Raw genomic sequence first — 20,267 nt, forward strand, 5'->3', positions numbered from 1 at the left:
AATAGATGCCCTATTATTGTTGGCAGGTTCTAGGTACATGACCTGGACAAAGATCATAAAAGTACCACTTTAATAATACTATGACTTAAGTCTAAGCATCATTTGTTGAAACGGCTTCATTTAATAGTTTTACATGCAACCATAGAGAGATTATCCATAAACCCGTGCGTCACAAAATACTGTATATTATTTGAATCAATACCTTTCTGGAAAAGCCATCTATGCCCCCAAAAATGACTACGTTGTACCTATATAGGAGAAAGTCAAATTTAGTATATTATATGCGTTTGTTACAGATCATTCATTAATTTGACAACTTCATGTGAAAGCAACTTACCTTATGAGTTTGTGGTTAGTATCCACATGCACAAGAGATAGGGGGGCTCTTACAGAGTAGCTTCTTCTCACAACACAGCCTAACTGTGTCAAGCATGCAAGAATCCCAGCTGCATCTACTCTATGCATAGCTGCTTTCATTCTGTTCGACTGTACCCTGTGGCCGATCTCAGTCTTCCCATTACCAATCTGTAGCCAATATTTGGCATTTCAGCTTTAATGTTAGACACTAAGGTGTCAAGCTTAGTGTCTAACATTAAAGCTGTCTGACATTGTGCTGTAGGACTCTGTCACAGAAATCCCAAATTCTGCCATTCACCAGAATAATGTAGCTTGACTGACTCCCAACAGTTTTGAAATTGTTGGTATAGACAACTGAGTATCTATCAAGGCCTGTAACTTTTCTTGCTCAATTATTAATTTTGGTCGTCCCCTTGCACTGTCTGTATATCGGGAGAAATAAAATGTTGCTCACTGTCTACCTGACATCTGACCTGGTTTGTGAGTTCTCTAATGGCATTGACTATATATCTAATGGCAACTCCATCTGCTCTGCCAGTGAATCGAGGAGTAATAATTCATGGGTGCCCATGAAATGAAGATAATCAAGATCCAAGCCAGGACAGCTAACCACATATTGCATCTTGCTTCGCAATCTCTCCAAGATTTGACGTTTTAGCAGGTTCTGAAGGAAAGAAGGCAAAAGATAGATAGGCCTACACTTCAAATGTCAACATTAAATCATAAAGGGAAATCATTTTTATGGCATAGGCTATTCACGTATAGTCAATAGTATAGTTCAAGTATTTATCAATGAAAATAGTTGTGAAACCATTAGGATATAATAAAGTATAGACTATGACACAGTAAAGATAGCCTACAGTAGGCTATATCGGACCTATTGCACCAACAGGACTGAACTACGAAGCCTTTGTGTCCACCAAGTATTTTGTCCAAGCAGAAAAGCGCTGGATGTGCGCACTGGAGTTCTTGCATGAAGCGTTTGAGCCCTGAGAAGAACAGCGCTGCACGTCCGTCCTGTCTCTAGACAACAGTCTGTGAACAACGGCCGCTATATGGCCAGACCTTCTCCGTCACCTTTTTACTGCAGGTTTTGTAGCATAGCTGATAGCTTTTTGTCCTGATCAGACACGGAGCAAAGAGAATGTGTGTATTTAGGCTACATGACACGATCTGAATGCTTTTCCCGTGATACCGGCGAGAGCTGCAGGCTGAGGCTTTCAGAGATCATCTGGGATTTAGTCTATAGCCTACCAAAAATAATAAATAGGCCTAGGCCGGGCTAGCCCAGAGCCTGCACTGGGCTACTGAATAAAAAACACAAATGCTTAGCTAGATTAATAAAGTCATAACTAAGACATCTGCTGAAAAACAATATTTTTCCATTTAGTCTAAAAATTTGCCTAAATTCTACTTCCACAAGAGTGACTTTAAGCTGATAACACTGAGTGTCCTCTCCGCTCCTTTACAGCTGCTGAGAAATATTCTAATGAACTTCATCACTGAAAAGTCCGAAAGTTGAAATGCATTGAAACAAGATTGATTTTTTCATTTGCTAAATTAACAACACAGTTTTTTCTAACAAAATTTACGTTATTGCCTTTTAAAACATTGTAAATGTGCTCACAATAAAGTTTGCTGTCTGACATTAGGCTACGCAGACAACTGCGAAGTTGGTTTATGACCCGTATAAACTGTTGAAGCCGTTGAAGCTTACAGGTGTATCCTAAGACCTGTTGGTGCAACTGAAAAGAGGACAGTGTACTAAAATTCAAATTGTGTAGTTCATTTTGTTTTCTACTATCGTAATAGCCTATAAGAGCTCTAGCCTAATTTTCCCATTCATTGTTAGGAATCTCGGAGTTCTATTTGATCAAGATATGTCTTTTAGCTCTCACATCAGGCAAATTTCAAGAACAGCCTATTTTCACCTTCGTAATATATCCAAGATCAGGAATATCCTGTCGCAAAATGATGCAGAAAAACTAGTTCATGCATTTGTTACCTCCAAACTGGATTATTGTAACTCTATTTTTTCAGGGTGCTCTGGTAAGTCTCTAAAGACTCTTCAACTAGTCCAGAACGCTGCAGCTCGTGTACTGACCAGAACTAGGAAAAGGGACCACATTACTCCTGTGTTGGCTTCTCTGCACTGGCTCCCTATACAGTCTAGAATAGAATTCAAGATCCTTCTTCTCACTTACAAAGCTCTAAATGGCCAGGCACCATCTTATCTTAAGGAGCTACTAGTGCTGTACTGTCCCTCGAGAACATTACGGTCCCAGAGTGCAGGCCTGCTAGTGGTACCTACAGTCTCCAAGTGTACTACGGGGGGTTAAGCCTTCAGTTATCGGGCTCCTCTCCTCTGGAATCATCTTCCAGCCGGGGTCCGGGAGGCAGACACAGTCTGTATTTTTAAGAATAGACTTAAAACTTTCCTTTTTGATAAATCTTATAGTTAGGGCTGGTGCTGGTGTAGACCAGCTCTTAGTTATGCTGCTATAGGCTTAGACTACCGGGGGAACTGGCACCCTGAGCTTCTCTCTCTCTCTCTCTCTCTCTCTCTCTGTGCATATGCAGTACATCATATTACTGCATGTATCTATCTGTAAATCTCAGTCCCTAACCACCTACTTTCCTGGGAGCTCTTGAGCTGTCTTAGGCTCCTCGAGATCGTTGGTTGACGGCCTGCCAGAACAACCCCCCTCCCCCTACCGGATTGTTGATGGACGGCTTGCCTCCCCCCACCCCCTTGCTCCCTATCCCTCTTCCTGCATTTTATCCCATCTCTCCCCCCTCTCCCTTTCCAAGTCCGGCGCAGTCTAGGCCTGTGAAGGCTGTTTCATCATGAGCCGGGGATCCGGCCGAAGATTTCTGCCTTTTAATAAGACAGTTTGCTGCTTTGCTAAAGTGCTCATGATGGATAGGCCGGATCTTTGTAACATTACAATGAGTGAGTCTTTTACCTGCTTTTTGTGTCTCGAGATAACACTTATGAGTTGATGCTATACAAATAAAAATTGATTGATTGATTAAAACTAAAGAAGCCTAAGAAACACGGTGAAGTCCGTTTCCACAAGCTGCCACAGTGTTCAGTGTTCTTGTTTCAAATATTACTTTATCAATTCATTTTTTTAGAAACAATTAGCACCATTATCATTCAAATAAAAACTTACTTCACGTCTTTGAAGTTGGTGGTCCATAATTATTCCATAGGCGATAGGCTACGTCAAAAGCCGCGGGAGCTACGGAGTATTTACGGTTAAAGAGTAACCGCCCATACGGGACGCTCTAATCAGTATAGCGAACTCCCCAGCAATAGGGCGGCGTGGATGTGATTGGCCGATCCTGTACCCGTTTTCTATTGGTTGATTCGTCATAAAATCCGAGCGCGCAGAAGAAATCCAAGAGCAGACAAAGACCCGAGCGCGCAGAGAACAAAAAGTCCAAGAGCAGAAGTTTGAGCTGCGAGCGCGAGAATCTGAGAGCAAGCAAACATTTAGAGCAAAAACAGAGAAAATTTAAGCACAAGCAGCAACTATTTGAGTACAAAGAGAGGTTTTTGAGAGAAAGAATGAAAACATCTGAATGTAAAATCAATAAGTATTGCTCTCAAAACTTAAAAACCCGTTCTTAAGAAGAATAACATGCTCTTGAATAAAGATATTAATCCCATAGTTTTGGTTTCATGCTGGTGCTCAAGGGCGACATCTGCTGGATCAAAAAATCACATATAAAGCCTTTAATGAGCTGGTGAGGCTGAAATGAAGTAAACAGACTCTGAAGTAAACAACATTTAATCTAATCTAATGAAATGAGCATGTTATGACAACTTACTGTAATTATATTACAAGCTAAACAAATGTTTTCAGTGGATTTATTTGTCCCCCCAAACAAGTGAATCTAGGTGAAGCAGAAAACATTTGACCTACTTTCTAAATTGTGTTCTCATCTGACGCAGGAGGATTTTGATACAGTGAGACCTTTGATCCAAACTGTTTACATACTGTCCTGTGGGCGGTTCAATCCTACATTCAGTACATTTGTAAAGGCACATGAACGCATCATGAGTGGTTTAAGATGTGACTGTACATTACAACTTTTCAGGAGGGGGTCAAGTTTATTCAGCTGATATAAATACAAAGAGATTCAGTGCATTGTGTGAACGTTTGTATGGAAAATAAGAGAGTTATAGACAACTTCTGAAAAGCTCTTAATTACATGAAACACTGAAAAGACTGTCATGTTATAAAAATAGGTTTTTAAAGCAAGATAATACGGTGGATAGTAATCAACCAAACATTATTGAAACCTCTAATGGAGCAGTGTTAGTGGCTGTATGGTGGGCAGGAGACCCTAAACAATCAAAACGTATAATAGATAAACTGAAGCAGTGCGTACATAAAGCGTCTTTGGTTCAGCTGTATTCTGTATCTTATTGTTGATAATATCTCATAGCTGAGGTAATAAGTTAAACAGTAAGCACCAATCCACATTTATTACAAAATACTCAATTTCCCATAATGCTGTTGGGTCTTCTATTCTGTGAGGCGTCAGACAGTCTTTTTGTTTTCTGAGCTCTGTGGCTTGTGAAGACAGTTTCTCATTTACATGATTGTTAATATGTGGATAGAGAGATGACATCAGACCGTTGGGAGGTTTTTTTTTTTCTTTTCCACATGAATTGAGAGTTTTCTCAAAGGTTCTTCATGCACACCTGACAGCGGCTGATGCGTGACAGGAGCTGGCCCGCCTTGAGCGTCTCTGATGCCGGCTCAGTGTGGAACGACTGATCGACGGAGCTGAGCCAGAAGCTGTGTTTGTTAGCGAAGTAGTGGCATGTTCCTTTGGCCCCGTTGCACTCCAGGAACGGTGTTGTGCGGAAATCCTCCAGGCAGGAGCCCGGTGACGACAACGACTGACCTCCGCCTTCATTTCCTGCTGCTGTGTGCTGTGGAGACAAAGGTGAGGGGGGGGGGGGAAGTGAGGCAGGTGAGAAGTCAAATGCACAATTTGATGTTTGGTTCAACAATGAACTGACTACAGTGACCTCACAGTGTTTAAGTTTCTGTAGCTTAAGCACAGCAAATAATTAATTTAGTCCCGTGTCACAAAGTAAACATAGGAACAGACTGTTTTTAAGAAATAATCTCCTCCTCAATTGGAAATCTCCAACCCCTCCATCTCACTCACGTTGGATTCGCGAGGTTGTCAGTTCTTAAACTGGAAAAAATTAGATGCACGGTTCAGGGTTCATCGAAGAGATTTCCAAAAACTTGGAATCCTTTCATAAAGTATTATGCAAACATATTTGATGCTAATACTCTAGACCAGTGATTTCTGACTCTATCCACTGTCCTATCTCTAAAATAAAAGGCACAAAATGCCCCAAAAAAAATCTTAAAAGAATGTACTCGATTGTGCTTGTACAACTGGAGTGGCAATAAACACAGCGAATCTTCAAAATCACAAGAGCTAAAATTATTTTATATTTTTTATTACTGGGAAGCTCCATTTAAAAAGATAAATAAATACCTAATTTAAAATACTAGAATAAAAAGCAGTAATAAAAATAGCAATAAGGAGATTACTTTCCGTCACCAGTGTTGGGTCAAGCTACTGAAACTCTCCCCATGCTGCAGCATGCGCACCTTTTCATGAAGACCCCCCGTCCCACAAATCCCAGTTTGCAAAACAGGAATTCTTTTGTAGATCTGGAGCCTCCAATAAAGTTTTTTTTTTTTCTCAAATGTCCCAAACCTCCTCTGTTTTTTTTTTTTTAACTTATAACAACTGTTAACACAAGCTCAGGAGTACAACAAATGATCACTGAAATCATTTCTGAAATTATATCAGTTTGATAATTTCTAACAGACGTTTTTTACAGGAGTGAAGCCCTGAACTCACCATGAGGAAGGAGTAGCCAATCCACAGGCTGCGCCAGCCTGCAGGACACTGTGGGATGGTGATGTCCTGGCTGTGGACGGCGATGGCGACCGATGGAGCTTCACACACTGAGCAGCGGCTGATGTACGGTTTGATCTCTGCCTCTTCCACCGGCATCATGGGAAGAGGAGCCGTCGTCGACAGCCAGTAGGACTTATCGTTCCTGCTGGCGTAGTAACAAACGTCTCCGGGGTTGCAGTAGAGGAAGGGCATGGTGTTGAAGCGAGGGAGGCAGGAGCCAGCCAGACCTAAGCAGCACAAAAGAAACAAATTACACTTTAAAAATACACAGCCAGACATGATTATTGATATGGACTTTCTTTAAAGGCTTTATATGTGATTTTTTGATCCAGCAGATGTCGCCCTTGAGCACCAGCATGAAACCAAAACAACTTGCGCTGCATTGTTGTGTTAGCATGCTAATGCTAGCGATCTTTATTATGCTCGTATCTTCACACTGCATGTAAATTTACCTGAAATGAGCGTGATCTAGAAACACAGTTAAGCAGAGAGTACAGTATGTTATTCTTCTTTTCTCTAGTCCCTCAATTAAACAACTTTTATACGTGAGGGGAGGAGTCAGCCGGCCGTCCTGGCGATGTAAACAAAGTGAAGATAGGACTCTGAAAACTCTGAAAACATCACAGACAGTGGGACTCGGGTGTTACACCCATTGTAGACAGTCATGACTCACAGAGTTATTTTCAGAGGATATACTTCATTTACATTACATTACACAAGTCTGAAAAATCACATATAAAGCCTTTAAACTGATTTAGAATCATAGTAACTCTTGTACTGGCATGCCTAGTTGAACAAGTAAAAAAAAACATGGGGGATATCATTACTGAGATCACACAACAGAAGATTGTGACATAGTTGTTGTGAAAAAACACAAGCTTTATTGTACTGTTTTCATTCATTCCCTGCTCTTCTATATGTGTTTGTGATGTGCAGTTTAAACGTTAGAGCTCTGGCTGGTCTTAATGCATCCAAAATCAAACTGTACCAGCAGTGAAAGCTGATGAGACAGACCTCTTTGTAATGTCTTCTGGTCCACTGGATCACAATGTCAGAGAAATGTAGTCTGAGAATGTTTCCACTGATGCGTTCTGACTGAACTGAACTGAAACAAACTCGCTCTGGTGTTTGTCAGCCGAATGCACCGATCATTCATTATATCAGCTAACTCCCAGCTACAAAAATTGTAGTTTTAGTTTTAGTTTTTTATTTTATTATTGTGTCATACATACATCCATATGTATGTATGACACCATAAATTAAAAAAAACGTTCCCGGATCAGAGTGCACTAGGCAAGCTATATTCATTCTCAAGAAACAAAAAGAAAAAGCAAGAAGTCAAACTAATTAAACAGAATATCCTGTCTTCTTTTCCAAGCTTTTGAAACAAAATTAGCAAGTTTAAACACATCAAACATTAAACAGCCATTCCAGTTTCTGCACATCTGTCCGTCCCAATATTTCTTATTTTACTTCATGAAACAATAATTCTCTTAAATCATCAGATTTTGTACAATGCAAAAGAAAATGGGACTTGTATCTGTATACAACACATTGTGAGATTGTAGACCCCTCAGAGTGTGGACTGACTTACCCAGGTCCTGATTGTGGGCCATTTCCTGTCCCTCAAAATACAGCAGACTGTAGCCGTCCCACAGCTTGGACATCCCCACAGGACACATGGGCGTCTGTTCTGACTGACTGTGTTTCACCAGCAGGTATCCCACGCTGACGCTGCGGCCTGGCATACCAGGTAAACCTGGGACACCAGTGTTGCCATGCCGACCTATTAAGAAATAAAGAATAACAGATGTGTGTGGAAAATTGAACGTAATCATCAATTCAAGAACAAAATCCATTGATACATGATATATCACAACTTTACTACCAGTTATACAGTTTTTTAACTTAAATTACTTAAATTACTGTGACATCATATTTTCATAACTTCACAACCCCGCCCCTCATCTCTGCTAATATCATTACATAATAATACAAATAAATACAAATAATACAAATAATAATAGATAATAATAATAAAATAATAATAATAAAATAACAATAAATAATAAAATAATAATAATAAAATAATAAAATACAAATAATAATACAAACAGACTGTGAGACTTTTTTTTCTTTCTCTTTTGTCCTTGGATCAGTTTTCAGTTATTTTCTAATTCATTCATTAAAGTGACTTTTCCAAAACTAACAATCGAATCCCACCTCGAAGCTGGCTGTTTCTTAAATCTCCAGCTACTTTAAATCCTGTAATCCAGGATTAAAAGGCTAATACTCAACTGGCCCGCTGTGTGTCAGACGTACCTTCCATGCCTTGCAGACCGGGGTGGCCTATTTGTCCGTCCTCTCCACGAAATCCCGGCGTTCCTGGTCTACCACCGATCCCAGGCATGCCTTTCTGACCGATGGGTCCCATGAAACCTGAAACAGAAAGACGACGCAGACATGACGCAGAGGAAACATTTTCATGTAAAGAAGGTTAAAAATAAATGCTTCATGAGAATAACTAACCGTTACTCCCGGGGGGGCCCTGTGGCCCCGTTACACCTTTGAACCCCATTGGTCCCTTGATACCCTGTGGTCCTGCAGGGCCCCTGTCTCCAGGCATGCTGATGGGAATTGGAAGAGGACCCGGGATGCCTGTAGTCCCAGGCAGACCTGCAGCACAGAAGGATTATTTAATAATGAAGAACACAAACAGAAAAGACAAGTTGGTTATACCACATCCAAATCCAAGACGGACCTGGGATTCCAGTGTTTCCTTTTGGACCGGGTGGCCCTCTTTCTCCCTTCAAACCCATCTGACCAGGAACTCCCATCAGCCCTTGCTCTCCTTTCACTCCTGAAGAAATGACAAATGAATCAACGCTGAACAAAGAATGGAGCTGATTGGTTTTCTTATTAGCCAATCACAGGTTTGTAATACACTGACACACACGCTCTTATATTTTCTTTCTGTGCCTTGTATTTGTATTCCCTATCCCTCTTCCTGCATTTTATCCCATCTCTCCCCCTATCCCTTTCCAAGCCAGCTTTGCTAAAGTGCTCATGATGGATGGCCGGGTCTTTGTAATATAGCAATGAGTAAGGTCTTTTACCTGCTTTTTGTAAAGTGTCTCGAGATAACACTTGTTATGAGTTGACGCTATACAAATAAAAATTGATTGATTGATTGGTTCCTGTGTGTGTGTGTGTGTGTGTGTGTGTGTGTGTGTGAAATAAGATAACAGTGGTAAAAATCAAACAATTAAAAACATTAAAATAAAGAACTCCCAATAAAAAATAATGTTGACATTCTAATAAGTATAGATTGGTATATTGTATTCATATGTTATTTGGTTCATTTAAATATGTTTTTTAATTGTTGGTAAGTTGTAGTAACTACATTACATACATACATACATATATATGTATGTATAGATGTGTACAGAGTGTAAAACTGAATTTCCCCTCACGGGATTAATAAAGTATAAATTATTATTATTATTACATTACATCTGCAGTTAAAGGTGCTATAATGTCGCCATAAGAGAATAAAGTGATACTATTGCCAGATCAAGTTTATTGGACAACCTTATCACAAGAACATGTTAATAACACTCGGGACCTGATTCAACATCTGAGGGTTCAGTTCACCTTTACGTTCTGCTACAGAAAACATTTCACCTCCTGCTCAACAGCTGAACAAAAGCTACGACACCTCCTGCTTACCTTTCTTCCCAGAGACTCCGTTGGCCCCCCTGTATCCAAAAGGACCTTGATTTCCTTTGTACCCTCTCTGACCAGGGATTCCAGGAGACCCGTGATTTCCAGGTATACCCTTCTCTCCAGGAGGAGCATCCACACCCGGAATCCCACTGGGTCCAGGGAACCCTGAGAAAAAAATAAACCAGTTAGGGTTAAGCAGAATTTTGTATGGGAGTGGAACATCCAAAAATAAAATATCATAATTAATCAACGTCATGTTTAAATTACAGTCTGACATTTTAAAGAGTTTTCTTAAATAATTTTATGTTTTGAAGAAGAACACAATGAAAATTAAAAAAAAGTAGTATAATCATAATTCATCATATTTGTGATGATAAAAAATTACAAGTATTTGTCTGAGATCTGTATTTACTCCTTACTATTAAGTAAACGTTTTTACTTTTTAAAGCTGTTTATGTATCTTTTTTTCCTCAAACTGCATCCTCTCACCTTGGTACCCTTTAGGTCCTACAAAGCCATGGTCCCCACTTGGTCCAGGTCTGTCTGGGGTCCCATCTGGTCCAGCTGGGCCGCGGAATCCCGGCTGTCCAGAAGGACCATGGTCTCCTGAACGAGTTAAAAACGGTATTATTTCAAATGTCACAATGGTTAAACCCCCATAAAGACATACAGAACATTCTTTTTTCATTCACTGTTAATATATCAGAGAAGCGGCTAACCTGGGGGTCCTTGGAAACCTTTCAAACCCTCTGTGCCAGGAAAACCTGGTTGGTTGTTGGGGATACCGCTTTCTCCCTTCTCTCCTTTGACTCCGGGTTCCCCAGCTAGTCCAGAGACATCCAGACCTGCCAGAGATTCAAAGCCAGCCTTACTTCTGAGACATGTTTATGTATTCAATATGAGACTCATCTTGAGTGACTGAGCCAAAGGGACTCAAATGATTCTCACTTCTGAAGTTTGCGATTTTTACTGATGGAAAAATAAAAACTGTAATAACTTGTAGTTACAGGTAGAAAGTTTGATGTTCACATTGGACTCAATAGACTGACAAAATAAGTTCTTTGATCCTGAACATTATATGAAAGTTTTGCTGCGAGTCAAACTGCAAATAATATAAGCTCTTTAGCTCACTGAATATTCTTACGATTTAAAGATATTGTATCTTATCACACTCATTATAACTTGAAACATTCATGCTCTTTTTATTGTTGAAGGTTGCATATGGTTGAATACCTGGTGTTCCAGCGAAACCCTTTTGTCCTTTCAATCCGTCTAAGCCATAAAGACCCTTCAGGCCAGGGAAACCTGAAGACATTCACAAAGATCAGGTGGAAGAACATGGTGGATAAACAGTAGATCAAATAGAGAGAGCACTGGGTTTTTATCATGTTACCTCTGTTTCCTGGGAAGCCAGGGAATCCTGGGTATCCTTCTTTTCCAGAAGATCCAGGAAAACCTTTCTGACCTTGGTTACCAGGAGTCCCCCTCTGCCCATCTGGGCCTGCAAGATATCAGAGCATTTAAAATGTTATTTTGTTCATTGGAAGTGTAAAAGAATATGATACAATATGATATGGAAATAGGAAAGGACTCATACCATGGAATCCGAATATTCCTGGATCACCGGGGACTCCTCTTTTCCCTTCAATACCTTCAAAACCAGGTGAACCCCTGTCTCCAGGTGTTCCAAAGAAACCTTTCTGGCCTGTAAAGGGGGTATCAAACATCAATTACCAGAAAAACAAAGTAGAGCTGATCAACACTAAAGAAAAACTAATCTACAGTTCGTACCTGGATCTCCTGGAACACCAGACTCTCCTCTCAGTCCAGGAGGTCCTGGAAGCTCGATACGAGGGCCGGTCTCACCTGAAACAACATTCAGCATTTCTCAACACTCTCTCTACTCTTGATCTGCACAAAGATGAACTCTGAGGTTGTACCTTGGATTCCATTCCTTCCTTTGTCACCTGGTGCACCATAGGCTCCAGGACTCCCTTTGATTCCCTAAAAAAGTCATGAATAAGAAGTCAAAACATTTAAAACATTAGAAAATATGCCTTTTTTTACTGTATGATGTCACGATGAAAGAAACTAATTGAACTTTTTTACGAGTTAAGAGGAAAATGACACAAATGACAGACGAGATCTATCATTGGATGATTTGGTTCGCAGAGGGTAAGCTTTATATTTTTAACTTAAAGGCTTTATATTTTTCACACTTAAATATAATATAAATCAAGTATATCCTCTGAAAATAACTCTGTGAGTCATGACTGTTTACAATGGGTGTAACACCCGAGTCCCACTGTCTGTGATGTTTTCAGAGTTTTCAGAGTCCTATCTTCAGTTTGTTTACATCGCCCGGACGGCCGGCTGACTCCTCCCCTCGTATATAAAAGTTGTTTAATTGAGGGACTAGAGAAAAGAAGAATAACATACTGTACTCACTGCTTAACTGTGTTTCTAGATCACGCTCATTTCAGGTAAATTTACATGCAGTGTGAAGATACGAGCATAATAAAGATCGCTAGCATTAGCATGCTAACACAACAATGCAGCGCAAGTTGTTTTGGTTTCATGCTGGTGCTCAAGGGCGACATCTGCTGGATCAAAAAAATTGCATATAAAGCCTTTAAGGTCAAATCATGAACCTGGTTAAGTCATAGGAATTCTTCCCATGTATTTTTTACTCACACTGTCGCCTGACATTCCCTGGAAACCAGTGATTCCACGATTTCCTGTCAGGCCTGGCATTCCTTTTAACCCCGGCAGCCCCTGTGGACCTGGGTCTCCTATGTAACCTTTATCATAGCTGGGCTCTCCAGGAAGACCATGAGAGCCCTCTGTGCCCGGCACACCCTGGAGACCCTTGGTACCTTAGGAAAGAGATGAGAGGTTAAGATTTGTGTGATTGGACAGACGAGGTGACAGATTCAGAGTGGATTATATTTGTTTACCTCTTGGTCCAGTGAAACCCTGATTTCCTAGGTGTCCGTGGTCTCCCTTGGCTCCCTTCATGTCATGTTTCTGAGCAGGGATTTCAGGTTTATCCCCGAGTGGCCCCCTCAGACCCCGATCACCTGGTGGACAGTCGTTTTTTATTACATGATAATTCAATGAATTTTATGTGGAAGCCACTTGGATTCTAACAGCCTCACCTTTCACTCCACTATGACCCATTAATCCTTTTGGACCACTTTGACCCAACAATCCAGGTTCTCCTCTTTCTCCACCGAAGCCCTTCACGCCCGGTTCACCCCGGACCCCGTCGAAACCCGACATACCCGTGGACCCTTTGTAACCTGGGAGGGACATGGACCATCAGAAGTAACAGGAAAAACGACCAAAACTGCTTAAATCATTTCAACTTTTTACAGTATCTTGCTTTTTTATCTATATCATAAAGTTCTAAATATAACTATAGAATAAAACAAACCCTTCATTGCCGGAAGTCCAGGGCGTCCGTCTCTACCAGGCTGTCCTGGGTCGCCCGTTGAGCCGAGCTCTCCAACAACACCATCATCACCATAAGACCCGGGGACGCCTTTTAACCCTATAGGACCTGGAGCTCCTGGATCTCCTTCAGGTCCCCTCGGTCCAGTGAAACCTGGTGAGCGGGATGTCAGGCCAGAATTTAAAAAATATGTAAATTATGACAAGAACATTTCTTCTATGGACTGTTTGTGTGTGTGTGTGTGTGTAACCTGGTAGTCCAGTGTCACCAAGCGGCCCAGGGAGACCTGCTCTCCCAGGGTCCCCCGGGTAACCGTACTTGCCGGCTGGCCCGGGCCTCCCTTCCTCCCCCTGCAGGCCCCAAGGACCACGCTCACCCTTGGTACCGATCATACCGGGCATGCCGCCCATTCCTGGGGGATTGAATAAGAACATCAGATTTCTTGAAACAGTCTGGTTAATGCTGAAGGTAAGACAATAAGATGGGTGGGTTAAATAAGCAGAATATAAGATATGGCTGACCCTTCATGCCGGGCTCTCCTGGTTCACCGGTCTGGCCTTTGTTTCCCTGAAGTCCAGAAGGCCCAGAGTCACCTGGCGGTCCTGTCGATGCTCCAATTATCTCTCCGTGAACACCCTTCTCACCCTGAGGCCCACGTCGCCCGGGCACACCGGGGAAACCAAAAGCTCCTTCTGAACCTTTGCTCCCGGGAACCCCCAAGTCTCCACGAGGGCCGGTAAAACCTTCATCGAAGAACCGTAAATGTTAAACCAAAGAAAATCATCTGACATAGAAACAATATTCAAATCAAAAAGCAAGTTGAGACACATTCTCTCCACCTATTGTAACATTTCACTCCTTACCTGGAGGTCCAGGAGGTCCGCCTTTCCCTTGCTCTCCTATCTCTCCTTTCTCTCCGTGTGGTCCAAACTGACCTTGCGGTCCTTTTTGGCCTGGAGCACCTGTTGAAGGATGACAGGATACAAACATGTAAAAAAAAAAACATTCACTTAAGCAGGTAACCCAGTAGGTAACATTCAGAACTGTTTCTTGTTGTGTTACCTGGGAAACCAGGTGATCCAGCTGGCCCTGGAGGACCGGGCAGTCCAGGAGGTCCTGGAACAGCACTACAAGGACCTTAGGATAACACATCATAAACAAAGACTTCAGAAAAACATCCTGGTTGTATGACCTTTAAAATCTTTTTAATAGAAAATACAGTTTTGGTGCAAGTGATTTTTGTCTACAGCCCAGCGTGGATCGTTTTTTTAGAACACGGTTAAAACTTAAATTAGCGTAAATCTAATTTCCAACATTTCAATTACATATACAGTATAAAGAAGTAAATATTCCTAACGCAAAATAGTCACATAATCCAAAATGCAAAGCTCAAAAGAGTGGTTATAAAGGAAGCAATAAAGTGAAAACGTCATTATATCCGCTACCTGTTACATCCACCTGTCCTCCATCTCCTCTTGGAATACAGCCGCCTTTCAGAAGCGAATGAGAGGAAATGAAAGAGAGAGGCATTCGAACACAAGAGTTATTCAGAAGCACAAGCATTATCTCAAACAAGCTCAGCTGCAGCTGGTTTGAGGGATGCAGCCGCTGCATCGAGGTGACAACCAGAAGAGAAGAAAGAAAAGTAAATTAAACAGCAAAAATAATACTTCTCATGCTTCCTTTTTTTGTTTTTTACTCACAACAAGCCATTAATGGTCATTCCCATTTCACTGCTTTGTATTAAATCATGAAAGAGAGTATTTAAAGAGAGGCGAGGTCATGAGAAATCCTCAGAGTGAAAACGGGGTCAATTGTCTGTTAAGAGATAAAGGCCTCCGAGGAGAAATATGCAACAACAATACAAGATATTATAAAAAAGCAGGAAAGGTGGCAGACAGCTGCCTCTCACCTGGAATTCCAGGTGTTCCGGGAACTCCTTCATATCCTGCAAGGCCGTCGTCACCAGGTAAACCCGGCTGGCCTTTAGTGCCCTTGAGATCTGCTCCTGGTCCGCCCCTTATTCCGGCTGCACCAGGCAGACCAGGCCGACCCGGGAAACCTTTGTCTCCACGTTCTCCGCTTGTTCCTTCTCCCTGTCGACATGAAGCAGAAGAATCAGTTTTCTATTGGGTACACTTGTCATTTTTTAAGAAATGTTATGATAGTGATTGAATAAAATAGTCAAGAAGAAGTAGATTAGAAGTAATTGAACTTGTGGGAAGGCAGCAGGTTTATCTTCATACTAAAAGTGTTGCTGGACCTCTTTAAGCCTTTCACTCTTTATGATCCATGGTAGTTGGTCAAGTTGTGTCGGACAATCCTACTCTGATTCTCCAAGGCAGCAGTAGATAAAACAGTTATAGAAAATGTTTAAGATCTGTTTTTTTCTGCAGCTTGATCCACAGCTAAGGGATCTAGAAACCTAAAACTCCCACACCCTGCTCCATTCTGATCACACCCTAATCATATGTTAAAGGCTTTATATGGTATTTTTCACACTTAAATGTAGAAATCAAGTATATCCTCTGAAAATAACTCTGTGAGTCATGACTGTCTACAATGGGTGTAACACCCAAGTCCCACTGTCTGTGATGTTTTCAGAGTTTTCAGAGTCCTATCTTCAGTTTGTTTACATCGCCAGGACGGCCGGCTGACTCCTCCCCTCGTGTATAAAAGTTGTATAATTGAGGGACTAGAAAAAAGAAGAATAACATACTGTACTCACTGCTTAACTGTGTTTCTAGATCACGCTCATTTCAGGTAAATTTACATGCACCTTATTTTTTCTATGTTAATACTTGCTGCTGTTTTTATCCTGCACTACAACGAGCCAAATGCAACAAAATTTCGTTTTTATCTGACGATAAAGAAAGTCTAAGTCTAAGTCTAAGATACGAGCATAATAAAGATCGCTAGCATTAGCATGCTAACACAACAATGCACCGCGAGTTGTTTTGGTTTCATGCTGGTGCTCAAGGGCGACATCTGCTGGATCAAAAAATTGCATATAAAGCCTTTTACCACTGAAAATAAAATACTAAATGGACTGTACTAATTCATTCATCTGTTTAGGGTGCACTCAAACTTGGCAATCCGTACCCTGCCCAAGCACGCTTCCCCCCTAAAGTCCAGTTAGTTTTAACTAGTGTGAGTACGCCGATCCGTGCTCAAGCATGGTACACTTCCTTGGCCCTGGCACGCTTTGAAGAGAACACAACGTTGACTGACTTCATTATGGAGCAATCCTGCAGAGTTCTGGCTGCATCTGATTAAAATGACTCAAAATTAGCCACAAAGTCAGTAAAATAGTTTACTCCTTTTTGTTCTCCGATCTGCAGACATGGACGTGACAGCGCAACCCTTTTCTTTTTCTTCTTTTTTTTCTGTTCTCGAAACCGCCTGTCTGTAGACTAAGCGCGCTTCATGATCACGTAAAGACATGCATGTGTTGTATAACAACGTTATGTACAAGAGCTCAGGCCCGGTTAGTCCTGGAGCAGTGTGAGTGCAGGCCGGCGGGGGAATGGGGAGGGAGGACAATCGTGCTTAAGCTGGGTATGAGACAACTTTGCTAGTGTGAGTGCGCCCTAAGTCTTCTGACCACTCAAAGCATTTATACGCTACATGTCACATTCACACATTGACAGCTGAGGCTGATATGTAAAGTGCCATTCTGCCCATCAGTACCATTCTAATCCTTCAAACAGGTTTAGGGGCAATTTGGGGTTCAGAGACTTTCCCTAAGACACTTCAACATGTTGACAGCAGGATCAATGATTGAGATTTTCCTGCTGGGCTACAGTGCACCCTGTTGCTTAGATATGACCGTAAAGTGCAATTTGAAACTATTGTTGTGGAGAAAAGTTTTGGGGGACTCACTATAGGACCTGTGCTCCCAGGGAAACCAGGCAACCCATTTCTACCAGGAGCACCCGGTGATCCTGCCTCACCATCTCGCCCGGGAACGCCTGGGTCTCCAGAGGATCCTGCAGCGATCACACAGATACAAGGATGAACATTTACATAAAACTAACACATGCACAAACAGAGTATGCACACAAAGATGAGGGATAATCAACTGTTTTCTGGCTCATTTGTTTCCGAGGTGCTGATCTGAAATGTGAAGAAAGAACAGGCCCACTGCACCTTTCTGCGTGGCCACACCCAGGTCTCCTTTCCGACCTTTTGGACCTGGAACACCGCCGAGTCCAGGAGATCCCTGTGAGACAGCAAAGTGTGAGTAAAACAGGGAAAGGGCTTTAAATGACAGACAAAGATGATATGACTTGATTAAACTCACTGGGACTCCGTCGTCTCCCTGGGGACCGGGGTCTCCCACATCTCCCTCCTGACCAAACTCTCCAGTCATCCCACGATCACCGGGTTCACCAGCAGGACCAGGGATCCCCGGTTTAGAGTTAACAATGATGCATTGACATTCCCCATGATCACCTAAATTAACACAGCGTTGCACCAACAGGTCAACATCATTGTGCATGTTGTGAATTTAACTATTTGTCAGAAATTGTCTTTAGCCTGAAGCACCTTTCAGTCCTTTAAAGCCTCCATTTCCTGGGCGTCCTCTCCAGCCGGGGGCTCCCTTGAAGAACTCAGCCCCTACAGACATGAGGAATGACAGCACTGGGTTACACCAACTATGTGGAAGTTCAAATGTGGCATACTTTAAAAATGTAAGGTGTTGTACAAGCTGAGATAGTTCCGACATTCATCTACTGCAGCCGGGGCAGAAACTGCCGACCCATCCTGGCCACTATCTAATAAATACTCTAAAAACTAAATGCTAAATCAAACAACTAACTAAGTTTCCTAAAAGTCACTGTGCTAAACTACGAGCTAAAGCTAACCTACAATTAAAGCTAGGCCACTATCTAACTTATATTGATAAGATCTAACAACCAATCTACTGCCTACAACCTCCAACTAACTTTGTAAATACTATAAACTCACAACTCTACAATCTACACTAAATGAATCTATACTAACAGCACAATCCAACTACTAATCAAGTATATCCTCTGAAAATAACTCTGTGAGTCATGACTGTCTACAATGGGTGTAACACCCGAGTCCCACTGTCTGTGATGTTTTCAGAGTTTTCAGAGTCCTATCTTCACTTTGTTTACATCGCCCGAACGGCCGGCTGACTCCTCCCCTCGTGTATAAAAGTTGTTTAATTGAGGGACTAGAGAAAAGAAGAATAACATACTGTACTCACTGCTTAACTGTGTTTCTAGATCACGCTCATTTCAGGTAAATTTACATGCAGTGTGAAGATACGAGCATAATAAAGATCGCTAGCATTAGCATGCTAACAAAACAATGCAGTGCGAGTTGTTTTTGTTTCATGCTGGTGCTCAAGGACGACATCTGCTGGATGAAAAAAGCCTTATATAAAGCCTTTAACATGTTGTTTCTGTGACAATATTTTGGTCAGTTTGGACGTTACAGTCTACAGATTAGATTAACTTTACGTCCACATGGTGCTACCACATATGGACAAACTTAAGTAAGAAATGGACTAGTGTCATCATCTGGTTTAGTGTGGACTTAACACTATAACTTAAGACAGAACTTACACCTAGCTGGTGCAACAGACCACATAGCCATATGTTTAGATTAAAGACTTTGTACATGTATGAAGACAAATTCACTCCCTCATAAACTTACATGATCCTTTGGGACCTGGGGGGCCCCTCTCCCCCGGGCGCCCCTTGCTGCCGGGGGGTCCTGGAATGACAGCAGAAAATCCAGGTTCCCCTTGTTGGCCTTTGTCTCCCTCTTCTCCTTTTCTTCCAAATGGCCCGAAGAAATCAAACACTGACAGACACAGAGGGACATTAAATTGTATTTTTTTTTCCTTCTATCACAGCCCTGATGAGAAGGATTTAAGTCTTGGTGCATGTCTTTATATTAGCAGACCTTGTTGCTGTGAATCATAGGCTGGGCGTCCTGGGGGTCCCGTGAAGCCTTGGTCTCCAACTGGGCCCCTCTCTCCTTGTGGACCCTGATCACCAGGAGGACCAGGAGGACCTGGAAAACATGAATTAGTGGCATCAGAGCGACAGGTTTTCTCAGACATCACATTCTCCCTGCTTTAATCCATCCTAATCTCTACCTGTTACATCCTCTTTGAATAAACTGTAATAATAGTGATTGTGCTTTTTATTAAACATTACTGTGGTCTTGAAACCTTTTGCTTTTCTTCCTTTTTTTTTTAAATATTATTTGGAGGATGTGTCCTACATCTGTCCCTTTTTAGCCCAGATGAAATGGACCCTTCATTTTGTCCCCAATTATCATTTTCTATTATTTGGATTTTCCCTCACCAGCTTGTCTGCTGCGTCCTGCTGGATGAAAGAAGCTCTTTTGTTCCTAAAGCTCACTGAGTTTATCAGCCGTCAACACTTCCATATTTATCTCATGCACCTTGAACATCTGACTTTTAGCTTTGTGTGTTGAACTTTGGTAATGTCACAACTTTCCCAACAGAGTTTCACTTCAAGTCCGTCATACTGACGCTCATTTTCTCTTTTTATTGGCTGGTCTCTTTTCCAAGTAGTTATGACTTACCTCCTGATGACCATGGCCAGTTCCCAGATGGAATCAGTTCTCCTGCATCTCCTCTGATTCCCTAAAAAAAAACCATTAAATCAGTCATTTAGAACTCAGTGCAGCAGTTTCATTCGTTGTTTTAATGCCTTGAGTATTAAGATCAGGAGCAACTGGATGAGACCGCAGG

The 20,267-nt window shown here is 41.7% G+C and overlaps 1 protein-coding gene across 1 annotated transcript in view; it reads right to left on the reverse strand.

Moving 5' to 3' along the window:
- Positions 1-4,136: 4,136 nt before the first annotated feature.
- Positions 4,137-20,267, reverse strand: part of col4a2 (collagen, type IV, alpha 2) — a 70,392-nt gene continuing 54,261 nt past the window's right edge. The window contains exons 18-48 of the mRNA XM_061053485.1: positions 20,099-20,159; positions 19,448-19,558; positions 19,196-19,345; positions 18,053-18,124; positions 17,808-17,959; positions 17,654-17,726; positions 17,387-17,493; positions 15,417-15,600; positions 14,947-14,994; positions 14,567-14,641; positions 14,368-14,466; positions 14,026-14,247; positions 13,755-13,916; positions 13,487-13,657; positions 13,209-13,352; positions 13,008-13,130; positions 12,745-12,926; positions 11,991-12,054; positions 11,842-11,916; positions 11,648-11,755; positions 11,444-11,551; positions 11,284-11,355; positions 10,770-10,895; positions 10,540-10,656; positions 10,054-10,215; positions 9,086-9,184; positions 8,854-9,000; positions 8,647-8,763; positions 7,919-8,110; positions 6,265-6,551; positions 4,137-5,308 (exon numbers count right to left, since the gene is read on the reverse strand). Of these exons, the coding sequence (XP_060909468.1) occupies positions 5,054-5,308; positions 6,265-6,551; positions 7,919-8,110; positions 8,647-8,763; positions 8,854-9,000; positions 9,086-9,184; positions 10,054-10,215; positions 10,540-10,656; positions 10,770-10,895; positions 11,284-11,355; positions 11,444-11,551; positions 11,648-11,755; positions 11,842-11,916; positions 11,991-12,054; positions 12,745-12,926; positions 13,008-13,130; positions 13,209-13,352; positions 13,487-13,657; positions 13,755-13,916; positions 14,026-14,247; positions 14,368-14,466; positions 14,567-14,641; positions 14,947-14,994; positions 15,417-15,600; positions 17,387-17,493; positions 17,654-17,726; positions 17,808-17,959; positions 18,053-18,124; positions 19,196-19,345; positions 19,448-19,558; positions 20,099-20,159 (4,065 nt within the window). The 3' untranslated portion in view covers positions 4,137-5,053. The remainder of the gene's footprint in view (positions 5,309-6,264; positions 6,552-7,918; positions 8,111-8,646; positions 8,764-8,853; positions 9,001-9,085; positions 9,185-10,053; positions 10,216-10,539; positions 10,657-10,769; positions 10,896-11,283; positions 11,356-11,443; positions 11,552-11,647; positions 11,756-11,841; positions 11,917-11,990; positions 12,055-12,744; positions 12,927-13,007; positions 13,131-13,208; positions 13,353-13,486; positions 13,658-13,754; positions 13,917-14,025; positions 14,248-14,367; positions 14,467-14,566; positions 14,642-14,946; positions 14,995-15,416; positions 15,601-17,386; positions 17,494-17,653; positions 17,727-17,807; positions 17,960-18,052; positions 18,125-19,195; positions 19,346-19,447; positions 19,559-20,098; positions 20,160-20,267) is intronic.

Source organism: Labrus mixtus, chromosome 13 (assembly GCF_963584025.1).
Source record: "Labrus mixtus chromosome 13, fLabMix1.1, whole genome shotgun sequence".
Taxonomy (NCBI): Eukaryota; Metazoa; Chordata; class Actinopteri; order Labriformes; family Labridae; genus Labrus; species Labrus mixtus.